Below are 15,745 nucleotides of genomic sequence, written 5' to 3'. Positions count from 1 at the left end.
ATTGGTGTACCAACAAACTTAGCATGCACACCCTTCTCACCCTTGGTAAGAACATAACAAGAATCAAAAGGAATGTAAGGTGCATTAGCAATTTTCTTGTTCTTGTTTATTTTATTGCAATTAAGCTCTAAGTGCCCAACTTGCTTGCATTTGTTGCAATACCGACCATTGCTCTTCACAAAGCTAGGCTTGTGAGTTGCAAAGGCTTTCTTACCCTTCTTGGGGGTATAGCCTAATCCCTCTTTATTGAGAGAAAACCTTTGGATACCCAAGCACTTTAGCAAGCGGGCCTCACCACCATAGGCTTTTGCCTAGGGCATGAGTGAGCTCATCCACTTCTCTCTTGAGAGTCTCATTCTCAACCTTTAGTGAGGTGTCACAAGTGACACTAACACTAGAAGTGGAGGTAGAGTTGGTGGTGGTGGATGAAGACCTACAAGAAGAGTTAGTGGCAACAATAATAGGTTGGTTGGGTGATTCTTTAATTAAGTCACATGTTGTGCCCACATCATATGATACAACAACATTTTCCTTGTTCTCTTCTAACAACAAGGAGTGAGCTTTCTCAAGCTTGGTGTGAGCCTTGCCAAGCTTCTCATGGGCTTCCACTAGCCTCTCATGATTAGCATTGAGCTCATCAAAGGATTGCTCAAGAGCTTTTAACTTCTTGGCCAATTCTTTGCACTTCTTGTTTTTAAATTGAATAAGGGAATCGGCTTGTTCTAACATGTCCATGAGTTGTTCATTAGTGAATTCATTTTCATCATCACTATCACTATCATGTTCATGTTCACTTTCACTTTCACTCTCATCATATTGTACCTTGTGGCCCTTGGCCATGAAGCATGAAGGAGTGTCGAAAAGTGATGGCTTGTTGATAGCAATGCTTGCAAGCGCCTTCTTCTTGGATGCCTTGTCATCATCACTAGAATCATCATCCGAAGAAGCATCACTTCTTCTTTTTCTTGAAGACCATCTTCTTCTCTTTCTTTTCTTTCTTCTCCTTCTTGTTCTTCTTGTCATGCTCATCATTGTCACTATTGTAAGGACAATCCGCCACAATATGATCGGGGCTTTTGCACTTGTAGCATAGCCTCACATGCTCCTTGTTCTTGAAGTGATCTCTTCTCTTTCTTGTGTGATAGCCCTTCTTCTTCATCATCTTGCCAAATTTGCGGACGAAGAGTGCTAGTGCTTCATCATCACTATCATCATTGGAGCACTCCTCATCACTTGATTCTTCCTTCTTGGCCTTGCCCTTGTTCTTGCTCTTGGATGAAGAGCTAGCTTTGAATGCTGGTGGCCTTGCCCTTGTTCTTGCTCTTGGATGAAGAGCTAGCTCCTCATCGGCGTTTTTTCGAGAAAATGAAGTGCATATTTTCTATTGTGCCGGTGGGATTTTTGGAGAAGTTGTGGGAGTGTTTCTCACCGGACGCTGGTGTTGGCAGCACCGGACGCTGGTCCAGAGCGTCCGGTGTGGTGTCAGTTGCACAGGTGTGCACCGGATGCACCGGAGTGAGTCCGGTGCTTAGCGTCCGGTGTGCGGGTGGTTTGGCGACCCTCTCTGCGCATGAGTCCGGTGAGCACCAGACGCTGAAAGGTCCTAATATGGCTAGAGGGGGGGTGAATAGCCTATTTAAAAATCTACAAACTCACTAGAGCGAGAGGTTAGTAAATAACAAAGCGAAGCTTTTTGCTCTAGCTCTAAAGGAGTGTTTACAAGCCACCTATCCAACAATTCTAGATGATATAATCACTAGGCACACAAGAGTTATGTCACTACTTACACTAGAAAGCTACCTAAAGTTTCTATACAAGAAAGTAAGCTACTCTAGTTTACGGGAATGTAAAAAGAGATAGTTTGATCTTTATACCGCCGCGTAGAGGGGATGAACCAATCAATAATATGAAGTCCAATCACCGGGAGAAATCCAATGAACAATCACAAAGGAGACACACAATTTTTCCCCCGAGGTTCACGTGCTTGCCGGCACGCTACGTCCCCGTTGTGTCGACCAACACTTGGTGGTTCGGTGGCTAAGAGGTGTAGCACGAACCTCGTCCTCACTAGGACACCACAAGAACCTACCCACAAGTGAGGTAGCTCAATGACACAAGCAATCCACTAGAGTTACCTTTCGGCTCTTCGCCGGGGAAGGTACAAGACCCCTCACAATCTCCGGGAGATGGCCACGAACAATCACCAACTCGTGCCAATGCTCTTCCGCTGCTCCAAGCCGTCTAGGTGGTGGCAACCACCAAGAGTAACAAGAAAACCGCAGCCAAATCGATCCTCAAGTGCCACTAAATGCACTCACTCAAGCAAATGCACTTGGAATTACTCCCAATCTCACAAAGATGTATAATCTATGAAGGAGATGAGTGGGAGGTGTTTGCTTAGGCTCACAAGGATGTCAAGTATGTTAGAATGCCAAGAGAGTAAGCCCCAAGCTGGCCAAACACGTATTTATAGCCCCTCAAACAAATAGAGCCGTTGGCTCTTTCACTGGGCGAAATACGGGGTCACCGGACGCTCTTAAAGGGGCACCGGACGCTCAACACCTGCGTCCGGTGCTCCAACAACAGCCACGTGTTGCCTTTTGAAACGCTCGTGTCAGAGTCTAACGGTCACCTGCAGTGCACCGGACGCTGAGCAAGTTAGCACCAGACGCGTCCGGTGCACAGCGGACTCATGCGCAGAGAGTTCCGCAAACCTGTGGGTCACCGGACGCTAAGCACCGGTAGCGTCCGGTGCTCACCGGACCCATGCGCAGAGAGGGTCGCAAAACGCCCACCCACCGGACGCGCACCACCGGACGCTCAAGCCAGCGTCCGGTGCCTATCGTCCGGTGCCTTACCCTAGCCGGGCCAAGCACTGTCTGCACCGGACGCTCAGACTCAGCGTCCGGTGCTCCAGAAGCTAGCGTCCGGTGAGTGTTTTCTCAGCGGGAAACACTCCCGCGACTTCTCCAAATTCTCACCGGCGCAATAGAAAATATGCACTTCATTTTCTCGAAAAGCGCCGAATGAGAAACCCATCCTCTCTCTACCCTTCAAACTCCACCTCCTTCTCAAAGTGTGCCAACACCACAACGTGTAAACCAACATGTGCACGTGTGTTAGCAATTTCACAAACATTTTCTTCTAAGGAGTTAAGTTAGCTCACTAGATTCTAAATGCATACACATGAACAATGACACCTAGTGGCACTTGATAACCGCTTAGCCAAAGAATTCCCCTCTTTATAGTACGGCTATCTATCCTAAATGTGATCACACCCTCTTTGGTGTCTTGATCACCAAAACCAAAACCCTAAGCAATACCTTTGCCTTGATCTCCATAGGGTTTTGTTTTTCTCTTTCTTCTTTTCCAAGTTGAGCATTTGATCTTCGTGTGGTCATCACCATCATCACACCATGATCATCACTTGCTCCATCACTTGGCATGTACCAACCTCATCAAGTCTACACACTTAGCATAGAGGTTAGTACTAGGGTTTCATCAATTATCCAAAACCAAACTTAGGGCTTTCAGACGCTCAGGGTGCGTCCGGTGGCTCGCGTCCAGTGACTCTGCGAGTTTGCGGAGCTCTCTGCGCACGGATCCGGTGTGCACCGGACGCGTCCGGTGTTAACTTGCTCAGCGTCCGGTTGGCGACGAAAGCTAGTCGGCAGTCTACCTTGGGGTATACCCACGGTAGTAGTTTATCGGTAGACGGTGCGCAAACTACGAACTCGATGGTGACGCAAGACACGGACAAGCTTTTTATCCAGGTTCGGCCGCCGAGTTGGCGTAATACCTACGTCCTGCGTCTGGTTGTATTGATTTGTGTTGAGGGAATATGATCTGATGTATGATCTGTCCTCTAGGGGACCCCTGCCCCTCCTTATATATCGTGAAGGGATAGAGTTACAAGTAAAGTATCCTATTTGGTACAAAATCTTGTAGCCTTGCGGTGCACGCCGACCAGTCGCGCGCCGCACGTCTTCATCCTGTGGGCCGAGCCACCTCTGATGGTGCGGCCCATATAGGCCCATGAGGGTATAGGGGTTTATACCCCCACAGCTAGTCCCCGAGCACCATGTATTGTGATGTAACACGCCGTCTTGAGCTTCTTCGATCAGTGAGGCTTGACGTCTTCAATAAGTAGGAAAGTCGCCCAAACAGTTGCAACGGTATTTTGACCAACTCCAAAGACAGTTGATCAACATTGACATCGAAGAAGCAGGTTGTTCGAAGAATGCATGGTGCTCTTAATTAAAAAAGATTTCTTTCCTGGTGAAGTGTGCCCACTTTACTTTTCTGAAAAGTATAGACCTCAAAAAAGCAAGCATATTCACCGCAAGGTGAAGTGTGCCCACTTAGTCCCCGAGCCTGGTAGTAGGTGACGTAGGCACGTGGTGCCAGGGTCAAAAGAAAAGTCCTCAAAGAAATTCTGAAACTGAGATGCATCGCCAGATGCATCGTACCGATGTAGTCCCCGAGCTTGCTGGAAGGCGAAGTATGAGCCTTGTAGCAAGGTCTAAAAAATTGAATTTACCAGTCCGTCTGCAATTGAATAGACTAATCGACCAGTCTCCGAGCATATAACGCTCGGTGGTCGGTACAGTCCCCGAATTCTCAAATTGGTGGGCTGGTCGACCAGTCCCCGAGCGTATAGTGCTCGGTGGTCGGTGCAGTCCCCAAGTTCTTAAATTGGTGGGCTGGTCGACCAGTCCCCGAGCGTATAGTGCTCGGTGGTCGGTGCAGTCCCCAAGTTCTTAAATTGGTGAGCTGGTCGACCAGTCCCCGAGCGTATAGTGCTCGGTGGTCGGCACAGTCCCCGAGCACGGCGTAGGGACCGGTGGACAAGTCCCCGAGCGTGGTTGGGAACGTAAACGTGCTCGGTGGTCGGCACAGTCTTCGAGCACAGCATAGAGAGTAGTCGACAAGTCCCCGAGCGTGGTTGGGAACGTAAACGTGCTCGGTGGTCGGAGCAGTCCGCGGGCACAACGTAGGGAATAGTCGACGAGTCCCCGAGCGTAGCTTGTCGACTGGGCCAAACCCCTGAAAAATAAATATAAAGAATAGGTAGTACATGATGTATAAATAAACTTTAGATAAAGATCAGTACTGAGATAAGTTTTAGATTTTTTGTTATAAAATTAGCACAAGTAGTTAATTCATCCTAGAGCTTGTACAAGCTCTGGTCTAGCCAACAATCAGCATGAGGTGCGGAACCTAGACACGCGTGGGATTGTCAGCCTCGCCAGAGAGCTACTGCCGACCACCCGGAACGCAGAGGGCGGATCTCGTGCACGTGTAGGGAGGAGTCGGAGACAGTACCGGCTCTGGAAAGCTCGCGTAGGAGAAAAAACTAGTGTGGCTAAATAAAAAGTTTTTTTTTGAATGATAAAAAATATTATGCCAAAAATAAATAAGATATTAGAAGTGTACTTATCTTTGGATGAAAGTCTAGTTAGTGACGACAAAATTGTCCGGCCTTCGAGCTTTTCGACTTGTCATGACGGTGGTCGTTGTTGTCGTAGCGTCGTTCTTCGCGGCGATTATTATTGCGACTGGTGGTCAGAGCAAGTAGGCTAATGAATTTGGTCGATGGCCCGAGCAGGTCGGTGTTGTCGATCTGTCTCTCTTTGTAGCAGGGAAGCGGGTGACGCGTTGTCGGCGTGGTCGGAGACGTTGCTGGAGTAGTCGGAGTCGTAGCCAGCGTGGTTGAAGCCGCCGCCGACGTCGATGAAGAAGTGGTTGGCGCAGATCGGATCTACACCTCCTCCGTGGTCATGGCGGTGAAGTTGTTGAAGCTGACGGTGAACGTGAAGTCGCCCGCCATGGCCGCGAAGTCGGGGATGATGGCCATCTTGTTCGTCGGGAGAGCTGTACGCACACCCCCTACCTGGCGCGCCACTGTCGACGAAAGCTAGTCGGCAGTCTACCTTGGGGTATACCCACGGTAGTAGTTTATCGGTAGATGGTGCGCAAACTACGAACTCGATGGTGACGCAAGACACGGACAAGCTTTTTATCCAGGTTCGGCCGCCGAGTTGGCGTAATACCTACGTCCTGCGTCTGGTTGTATTGATTTGTGTTGAGGGAATATGATCTGATGTATGATCTGTCCTCTAGGGGACCCCTGCCCCTCCTTATATATCGTGAAGGGACAGAGTTACAAGTAAAGTATCCTATTTGGTACAAAATCTTGTAGCCTTGCGGTGCACGCCGACCAGTCGCGCGCCGCACGTCTTCATCCTGTGGGCCGAGCCACCACTGATGGTGCGGCCCATATAGGCCCATGAGGGTATAGGGGTTTATACCCCCACACCGGTGCTCTACAGGTTACCGTTAGTTTCAGACACGCGGCTGACGTTGGAGAACCAAACGCAGGTGTTGAGCGTCTGGTGCCCCTTTCAGAGCGTCTGGTGACCCCGTTTTTCGCCCAGTGAAAGAGCCAACAGCTCTATTTGTTTGAGGGGCTATAAATACGTGTTTGGCCGGCTTGGGGCTCACTCCCTTGGCATTCTAACATACTTGACATCCTTGTGAGCCTAAGCAAACACCTCCCACTCATCTCCTTCATAGATTATTCATCTTTGTGAGATTGGGAGTGATTTCAAGTGCATTTGCTTGAGTGATTGCATCTAGTGGCACTTGGTGATCGTTTTGACTGCGGTTTTCTTGTTACTCTTGGTGGTTGCCGCCACCTAGACGGCTTGGAGCAGCGGAGGAGCTTTGGCACGAGTTGGTGATTGTTCGTGGCCATCTCCCGGTGATTGTGAGGGGTCTTGTACCTTCCCCGACGGAGAGCCGAAAGGTAACTCTAGTGGATTGCTCGTGTCATTGAGTTACCTCACTTGTGGGTAGGTTCTTGTGGTGTCCTAGTGAGGACGAGGTTCGTGCTACATCTCTTAGCCACCGAACCACCAAGTGTTGGTCGACACAACGGGGACGTAGCGTGCCGGCAAGCACGTGAACCTCGGGAGAAAAATTATGTGTCTCCTTTGTGATTGTTCATTGGATTTCTCCCGGTGATCGGACTTCGTATTATTGATTGGTTCATCCCCTCTACGCGGCGGTATAAAGTTCAAACCATCTCTTTTACATTCCCGCAAACTAGAGTAGCTTACTTACTTGTATAGAAACTTTAGGTAGCTTTCTAGTGTAAGTAGTGACATAGCTCTTGTGTGCCTAGTGATTATATCAACTAGAATTGTTGGATAGGTGGCTTGCAAACACCCAGTTAGAGCTAGAGCAAAAAGCTTCGCTTTGTTATTGACTAACCTCTTGCTCTAGTGAGTTTGTAGAATTTTTAAATAGGCTATTCACCCCCCTCTAGCCATACTAGGACCTTTCAGTTGTGAGGGCTCAATGCCTTCACTGCCACAAGCAGCTAGGGGGGAATAGCACGAATGGAACAACCCATCTCCATGACCATTTAAAAATCTGCACATTGAAGAAGATCAAACTGATGGGACAAAACAAGAGTCTTGCACCATCTGCTTTGAGGTTTAGTTCTGAGGAGGGAGGAAAAGTATCTGTGGGAAATTACACATTTGATCCAGAAGTAGCTAGGAAAAAACTTGTTGCCATGATCATACTACATGAGTATCCCTTATCTATGGTTGACCACACTGGTTTTAGAAGATTTGTGAGTGCACTTCAGCCATTATTCAAGATGGTGACACGAAACACTATTAGGTACTACTGGTTGTATATTTATTTTTGTGGTTTTACATGGTAATACTTCAGCCAACTAACTTTTAAATGTTTTTAGGAAGGACATAGTGGATGCATATAAGGAAGAAAGGAAGAAGGCCTTAGAATACATGGCTGGATCTAAGTCAAGGGTGGCTATTACCACAGATATGTGGACTTCTGACAACCAAAGGAGGGGATACATGGCAATCACAGCACATTTCATTGATGATTCATGGACACTTCGAAACATAATCATGAGGTACCTTGTTGTTGTCATTTAAATTTGATTATTGCTGCTGTCATTTAATTTTACATCTTACTGTTGTGGTGTCATTTAGACCTTCATGCTGTCATTTAAATTTGATTATTGTTGTAGGTTCATATATGTGCCCGCTCCACACACCTGTGAGTTTTGGAGTTGGAGTTATTCTTTTGTCAAGTTTGGACATCATGATGGTCAACTGGAGCTGGAGTGTTGGACTACTATGTTCTCTTTTGTGCTGCTGTGTAGCATATGCTTATCTTGTATGGTGGACACCTATGTTGTTGTTCTTTGTATGTGCCTGTGAGGCTGTGAGCCTGTGACCTATGTGTATGTGCTGGAATGCTGGATGCTGGAGTTTTGGACACCTATGTTGCTTGTAGATCTCAAGTTGTTGGTCTGTATGAGACATGCATGATTTATGAATCTATGATCTTTTAGGAATTTTGAACCTTACTACTAGATTTATATGTCTAAATGAATCTGTGAACCTTGTTGTATGCGGGGATGGGATCGGGATCGGGGATGGTGCCAGAGTGCTCCCCGTGGTTGTTCACGGGGACGGGGATGGGGAAAATTCCCCTCCGCGGGGACGGGGATGGTGGCTTATTCTCCAACGGGGAATTGCTCGTTGCCATCTTTAGTCACAGCACACCCCGTCCGATCCTGTCTGGATTTCGGGCTTCGTAATTAATTTGACATAGTATTATCTTGAGGTTTTTATATGTATATTATTATAATAGTTAATAATTACCTATAGGCTATTAAAAAAGTTAATACCTATAAGCTATTAAAAAAGTTAAGCTCTTACAGATGCCACTGTTCTGAACTCTTTTAGCCTCTACGTCACTTCCGTCAAATTTGACTCTAATAGTGTTAAACTGCAGGTATAAAAAGTTAATAATACCCTCGTGTCTAAGTGTCCAATTAATTTTTTAAGCATCTTAACGATCTCAAATGAAAAAACTCAAAACTAGAAAGTTGTATATCTCGTCAAGGTCTACAATATTTATATAAAAATATTTTCATTTAATTTTGTATAAAAAATATTTTTTTTCTAAGACATATTAATCATATCAAATCATATATTTTGGGTCTATCTAGATGATATTCAGTTGTTTTGTTTACTCCTATCAACTGAATTTTTCCTATACATTTACACTGTCTTATAAATATATTTACATTGTCTTACTACTATATTTACCTGATATCTTTAGTGTAATTTAAGGTATACAATGGTGTAATTTGAGGATAACATCAAATTTTTCAAAAAATATAAATTATTTCTATAAATTGCAGATATCAGAGAAATATATGTCAAATTATTTATAACTATCATCAATTATTCACAAATTGTTGCCAAATTTTTTTAAAAAATACAAATCTTTGCAAATCGCGGAAGGAAGAGAGATCTGGGCGTCCAAGGACGGCGTTGGCGTGGTGCACGTCGAGATCTGGCGCCTGACGAGCTGGCGAGCTAGCAGCTAGGCAGGGCCGCGCCGCCGCGGGGAGGCCGGTGGGGTGGAGCGGGGGCCAGGCGTCGAGGACGGGAAGGAAGACGGCAGCCTGCGTCGGTCGCGCACTCGTCGGGACTCAGGATCGAGAGGGGTTCAAGGGAATAGAGACGCCGAGTGTGCGGAGTCGGGAGGTCTAGCCATCGGACGGCAAGGATGTTGGGTGGATGTCATCGAAAGGCTAAAAAATCGGTTGATAGAAGCACAATCACCTAAAACAGTCGGTTGATGTATAGCGTTTCTCTATATTTTTTTTATGAAATTCAATAAAAATAATTTTTATACAAAATTTATAAATATTATCGAAATGTTTAAAAAAATAATAACATATTTAGCCTTGAGGATATTTTTGACTTTTCACGCGGTTTGACACCGTTAGAGCTAAATCTGATGGAAATTGTATGAAGGACAAAAAAAGTTTAGAGCAGTAGCACCTGTGAAAGTTCAACTTTTTTAATATCTTATATATAATTACTAATTTTTATAATGCCATACAAATAAAAGCCTCTACTATCTTCGTTCATGTACCGTGGGTCATGACATGTCTAACAAAAAAACTCCAGATCGAGGCTGCTTGTATGTGCTCTGTCTTTTTAAGCTGTGAAAACAAGGTCCGGATGACACGAATAATTTGAGCCACGACTATCAAAGAGTTTTCTCTCTCTCTTTTTATTAATCGCTTCGCCATAGAACAAAGGATAAATATTCGTTTTTAAAGAAGTTGCAAAAAGGATACCTTCACCCCTACTCTCTCTGTCCCAAATTAAGTATCGTTTTTTGTTTTCGTATCTCAAATTAACTTGATTTGTAGAAAATACATACAATATTTATATCTCTAAATAAATTTGTTAAAAAACTAGATTAATGATCTTTCCAATGATACTAATTATGTAATATAAATATCAATATTTTTAATATATATTTAATCAAAGGTATTTCTCGAGAAGCGACAACGATAGTTTTTTTTGGGACGGATGGAGTAGATCATTTGAATTAGAACATGTTTGGATGTACTTATATCGACCTCAATCTATATGTAGGACTAGATTAAAGTCAATATTAAATTAAATTCACCATGATCTACTTCAAGATATAATAATGAATTGAGATGAATACAAGTATATCTAAACTAAGTCCTTATGTGTGTATGGGTAAAAATTGAGAACCCAAGAAGTTCGTCTATTCCTCGTGATAGAACATGTCCACACAAGTTCAAGTTTTAGATTTGACATGGGCGTTCATATTTTTATGGATTTACCATGCATTTGGGTGCTACAAAGGTTTTGGACTTTTAAGTGGATCTCCCAAATCCCTATCAAAGCCTTTATCTAGCGAAGTGATTCTCCATGGAACACCTAGGGAATTAGGAATGAGAATCACTCAAATAGGCGTTTCTAGTTCATTTCAAGGAGATTTTGATCAATAACCAAATAGTTTCAATTTTCTAGAGAAAATCTAGATCTAAAATGTTTCTAGGAGAATCTAGATCCCTACTAAACACATATATTGTTCTTTCAATGCTAGGACGACATACCTATTGATAATAAGGCGACCTATGGTGAATCTTTTGGACAGAGATTTTCATTTTCTTGCCTACGTACGTGAAACGGTCTAGGAGTGGTTTTGACTAATTATGTTTATTTTCTTTTCTGAACTAGTGATTGTATTTTTCTTGGTTATTCTTTATAAGTAAAAAAAGTTAAAATAAGTTATATCAATTATATTTAGATTGAAGTTTACCCAAATAAATATATACTGACTTTTTAGAGAAAAAATAAATTCTTTGGGAATCTAAATCTAGTTTACCAAAAGAAAATATTATCAAAATAATATAAATATGGAATATTTTTACGAGAATATAGATCCCTAATGCAACAGACCATATGTTTTGGTTATTTGACCCTCATGCTTCCATGCAACCAACCTAGGCCATGGTAATCTTGCTAAAGAACCTCGTTTTCCTATATAATTAACTTGAGTAGATTCAAAGAGAAATATATCTATTTTACTACTCCAAGTAGTGCACTTAACCCTCTCAACAAAAAAAATTGCTTCAATTTACTCTCAACACCATTTGATCTGTAAGATCCGTGTTTTTCTCCACATGCCATGCTTTAATTTGTAGCAATCTAGAAGCATACCCCGTGAGTTATCATGGGATTTTTCTAAAAATAAATCTATTATACGCATAACATTACTATATGATATTTTATTGTATTAGAACTAGTAAAAAAGGGTAAGCTAATAGAAAAAAAACTAATAGAATATGTCATTATGTTACAAAGGAATAGATGATGGGATAAATAACGTATGTAATGACTTGCATGTTAATATATTAAAGATTAATTAAAAGCATTGCACATAATATAGATGATATGGATATTTTTTAATTAATAAGAGATGGCATGGATTAAGTGTGGAATGGTGGACATCTTGTATGAAGAGAAAAATCATCTAGTAGAATTTAGCTTTAAGAGTATATAGATATAGATATAGATAAACGAGATAGGCTAAGGGACCCTCCACCGAGAGCGCGTAGCACATTTGGCCGAACACACTAAAATATTGAAGCTTGGCTTAACTCAAAAGACCAGTCTAATAGGTAAGGTTAAATATACTCCTTCTGTTCATGAATAAATAGATTACTAGAGTTATCTTAAGTCAAATTTTTTAAACTTTAACTAAATTTCTAAAATAAAATTATTAAGATTTAGGCTATGAAATTAGCATCATTAGATTTATTATATAATATATTTTTATAAAGTGTTCATTTGTGTGATAGATGTTGCTACTATTTTCTATAAAGTTAGTCAATCTTAAAAAAGATTAACTAAAACAGATTCTATAAATTGAATACAACTCTTCACATCCCAAGTCTAACTCTCCATGTCACACTTTCCTTGTGGCACTCATGACATTTGCGGGCTCCCCGTCACCACATGCCCTAAGATGTTTCATGTTTTCTAACCATAGGATTTGTACCGCTTTGTTAAATTATGCAAATAATCTATCTGAACTCGCTATTCACTATATCCACGAGTCCATAACCAACCAAAAAACTTGAATCTAAGAGCAACTTCAGAAAGAGCCCTCAAATCAGGGCTCCTACACTTTTGATGTGATGGCCCCTCCTATTTTTGAGAGCCTATTTTTTTGCATCTAGTGCAACAAATAGCCCTAAAATGCATCTCGATAAATATTGATGAAAACTATGCCTTAGATATATAGTAAAAAACAATATATCCAGAAAAGACAAAACACCTTCTAATTTTGAACAAATGAGGGTATTATTGACACTATTTGATTCATCATTTAAAAATGCTTTCATAAACTCCTTCGTTTGACGAAGGCGTTATTGCTCTCAAAATTCGTATTGTTTAGCATTATAAAATCTATGGTTTAAGAAAAGATTCACTACAAGGAATTTGTCCTTAAACTATGAGAATTAATAAAAACTAATGTCCAAAGATATAGATGTTAGATTAGATCAAAGGCAAAACTAGTATAGAAAAAAAAGTCAAAGCAACTTTGTTCGCTAGTCTGAAAAGTCATAGCTGAAAATACTGTTCGTTGATTTATCGTGAGAAAAAAACACTGTTGTCTGACAGAAAAAGTACGGCTGATAAGACAAGCGAACCTTTTCCTCTGTCGTTGTCGCTTTTCGAGAAATCAAACATACTCAATTTTAATCAAATGTATATAAAAATATTAATATTTATAAAATATAATTAATATCTATAGATACACAGTTGAATCTAGTAAACTTATCTAGAGATACAAATATTGTTAATATTTTTTTTATAAACCGGTCAAACTTAAGAAGGTTTGACCAGCACGCTTCTCATATAATAGTTAGATCAACTCCAAAAGTTTAGTTATTCTTATTGTGAAGGCTGTTTTAAATTTTTCATAGTAAAAAGTAGGCTCCAGCAGATGTGCTATTTGGTTTTGTAAAATAGAAAGGCTACTGTGGATTTCTTCTTTTTTTCTATTTTACAAAATGTCTGAACAATAGAATTTCGCTACTAATTTTAGAGCCTGTTTAGATTTGAAATTTTTTGGTCCAAAGAACAAAATTTTTGTGGAATTGGGGCCTAAGAACTAAACGGGGCTAAAAAATTTTGGGGCCAAAATTTTGAGCTGCAACTGTGCACGCACTCCCATCGAAGCCCATCAATGACAACTGCAACTGCATGCAGCTTAAGTTGTCATTGGTGGGTTTCCATGAGAATGCGTGTACAGTTGCAGCCTAAAATTTTGGTCCTAAATTTTTTTGACCCCGTTTAGTTCTCAGACCCCAATTCTACAAAAAATTTTCTCTTTAGGCCAAAAAATTTCAAATCTAAACAGGCCTTAGTCAAATTCTTAGAGTTGCTCTAAGGCCTTGTTTAGTTCCCAGAAATTTTTGCAAAATTTTTCACATTCCCCGTCACATCGAATCTTTAGACGCATGCATGAAGTATTAAATATAGATGAAAATAAAAACTAATTGTACAGTTTGGTCGAAATTGACGAGACGAATCTTTTGAGCCTAGTTAGTCTATAATTAGATAATATTTGTCAAATACAAACGAAAGTGCTACAGTATCGATTTCCCAAAATTTTTCGGAACTAAACAAGGCCTAAAATAGGATCAGAGGAGCAAGAATATATACTAAATTTTTTAAATATAAGATAGCATATTTTTAGTGATATTATAAGATAAAGTTTGTTTGTCCTTTTCACTCACGAGTCACGACAAAATTAAACACTTATATCTGTGATAGGATAAATTTAAAACTTACCAACCAAGCTTGCATAACCAGTTTCCTGGTTTGGAGTCATCCAAACAAGATAATGCTTCCTTATTACAATTCCGTTGACCCAAGACCGCTACGTGACGTCCTAATTTCAGCACTTCCCACACAAATCAATCAGTAATGACTAGACCGGTGCGTCCATATCCTCGAGAGCCGCGGCCGTCGTCGTGTCCGTTACGCCACTGCCCTTGGGCCCCGCCTCCTCCCCGGCGACGACGACGCTGGCCCGGCAGAGCGGGCAGGTGGTGTGCCGCCGCCGCAGCCAAGCGTCGACGCACGCCGCGTGGAACCGGTGCCCGCACCGCGGCAGCGCGCGCCCTTCGTCGCCGTCCCGCAGCTCCGCGATGCACACCGCGCACTCGGCGCCGGCGCCGGACCCGGAGCGCGCGACGAACGTCGGCAGCGACGCCACGAGGCGGTCGTGCAGATCCTGGGACGTTGGAGGCGAGGATGGCGGCGTCGAGGCGGTGGACGATGCGTCGTCATCGTCGTCGTGGTCCACGGGGTTGTTAGTGGCTGAGGAGGACGCGCCGGCGCGTTTGCGGGAGAACAGCCTCCAGAAGTAGAGGTAGACGAGGGCGACGAGCACGACGTTGACGACGATGAGGCAGGCCGTCATGCCGCGGCCGTGTGGTGCCCATCCGATGCTGCTGGATGCGCTGTCCGTGCCATGGTCAGTGTCACCATAGGAGCTTGAGCTCTGCCCTGACATGACGATTGGCGAGTGGTGAACTGATGATGGCCGACGAGTTACAGAACCAGTAACCAAGCACTCAGAGTGTCATAGAAAAGTGGTCACGAACAATAACTCTGACGAGTGACGAGGAAGAATAAGAATTCGATGATAAAAGGTTGGGAGAGGCAGCGGAAGAACAGGAACGGAGCAACGAGAGCGATACAGACGCAATCATGAAGATAGCGGCGAGTGCGTGGCGACCAATAGTCTCTAGAGAGATAAATGCTCCCGGACAGTGGACCTGCTTGGCATATATCAGGTGTAAATTGGCTGTTTGATACGGGAGTATTACGGCATGGAACGGGAAGAGGAGATTACGGCCCCATTTTGTCATTTTGTAACTGTTTAACGCCAGTCTCAATGCATATTTTATAGGAGTGTCATGCACATTAAATAGGGTGCCACATAAGCAAAATTACTGACTTGGCAGGGTCATTAAATGAAGGAGTTTCATCATATGAGAGAGGAATTTCATCCCCATAAAACTCATGTGGCTCGGTTACCTAGTTTATAGTCTTGGTAACTGTGCCATGAAACTATGCATTGAGACTGGCCTAAGGCCCTTTGAATCCACTTATCCACCCCACCTAAATTTTAGCTAAGTTTAGTTAGCTAAGGTTTAGTTGGGACCATTTGGATCCTCTAGCTAAACAGGTGTTTACTAACTATGGTGTCTTTTCTTTCTGCCTCCATCCCAATTGTGGTGATGAGGATGACGTTGTTCCCAACAACAGCACAGGTT

The 15,745-nt window shown here is 42.8% G+C and overlaps 2 protein-coding genes across 2 annotated transcripts; one reads left to right on the top strand and one right to left on the bottom strand.

Annotated features, from left to right (window-relative positions):
* On the top strand, nt 7,583-8,277 carry LOC110433639 (zinc finger BED domain-containing protein DAYSLEEPER-like). Its single transcript, XM_021456141.1, has 4 exons — nt 7,583-7,692; nt 7,769-7,951; nt 8,069-8,097; nt 8,204-8,277. The coding sequence occupies exons 1-4, from the start codon at nt 7,583-7,585 to the stop codon at nt 8,275-8,277; spliced, it is 396 nt and encodes a 131-aa protein (XP_021311816.1).
* Nucleotides 14,209-15,318, bottom strand: LOC8060341 (E3 ubiquitin-protein ligase EL5). Its single transcript, XM_002455487.2, has one exon. The coding sequence runs from the start codon at nt 14,977-14,979 to the stop codon at nt 14,392-14,394; it is 588 nt and encodes a 195-aa protein (XP_002455532.1). The 5' UTR covers nt 14,980-15,318; the 3' UTR covers nt 14,209-14,391.

The sequence above is a fragment of the Sorghum bicolor genome, chromosome 3, assembly GCF_000003195.3.
Source record: "Sorghum bicolor cultivar BTx623 chromosome 3, Sorghum_bicolor_NCBIv3, whole genome shotgun sequence".
Lineage (NCBI taxonomy): Eukaryota > Viridiplantae > Streptophyta > Magnoliopsida > Poales > Poaceae > Sorghum > Sorghum bicolor.
Note: the sequence above shows the minus strand (reverse complement) of the source record. Positions and strands in the feature narration are given on the sequence as shown.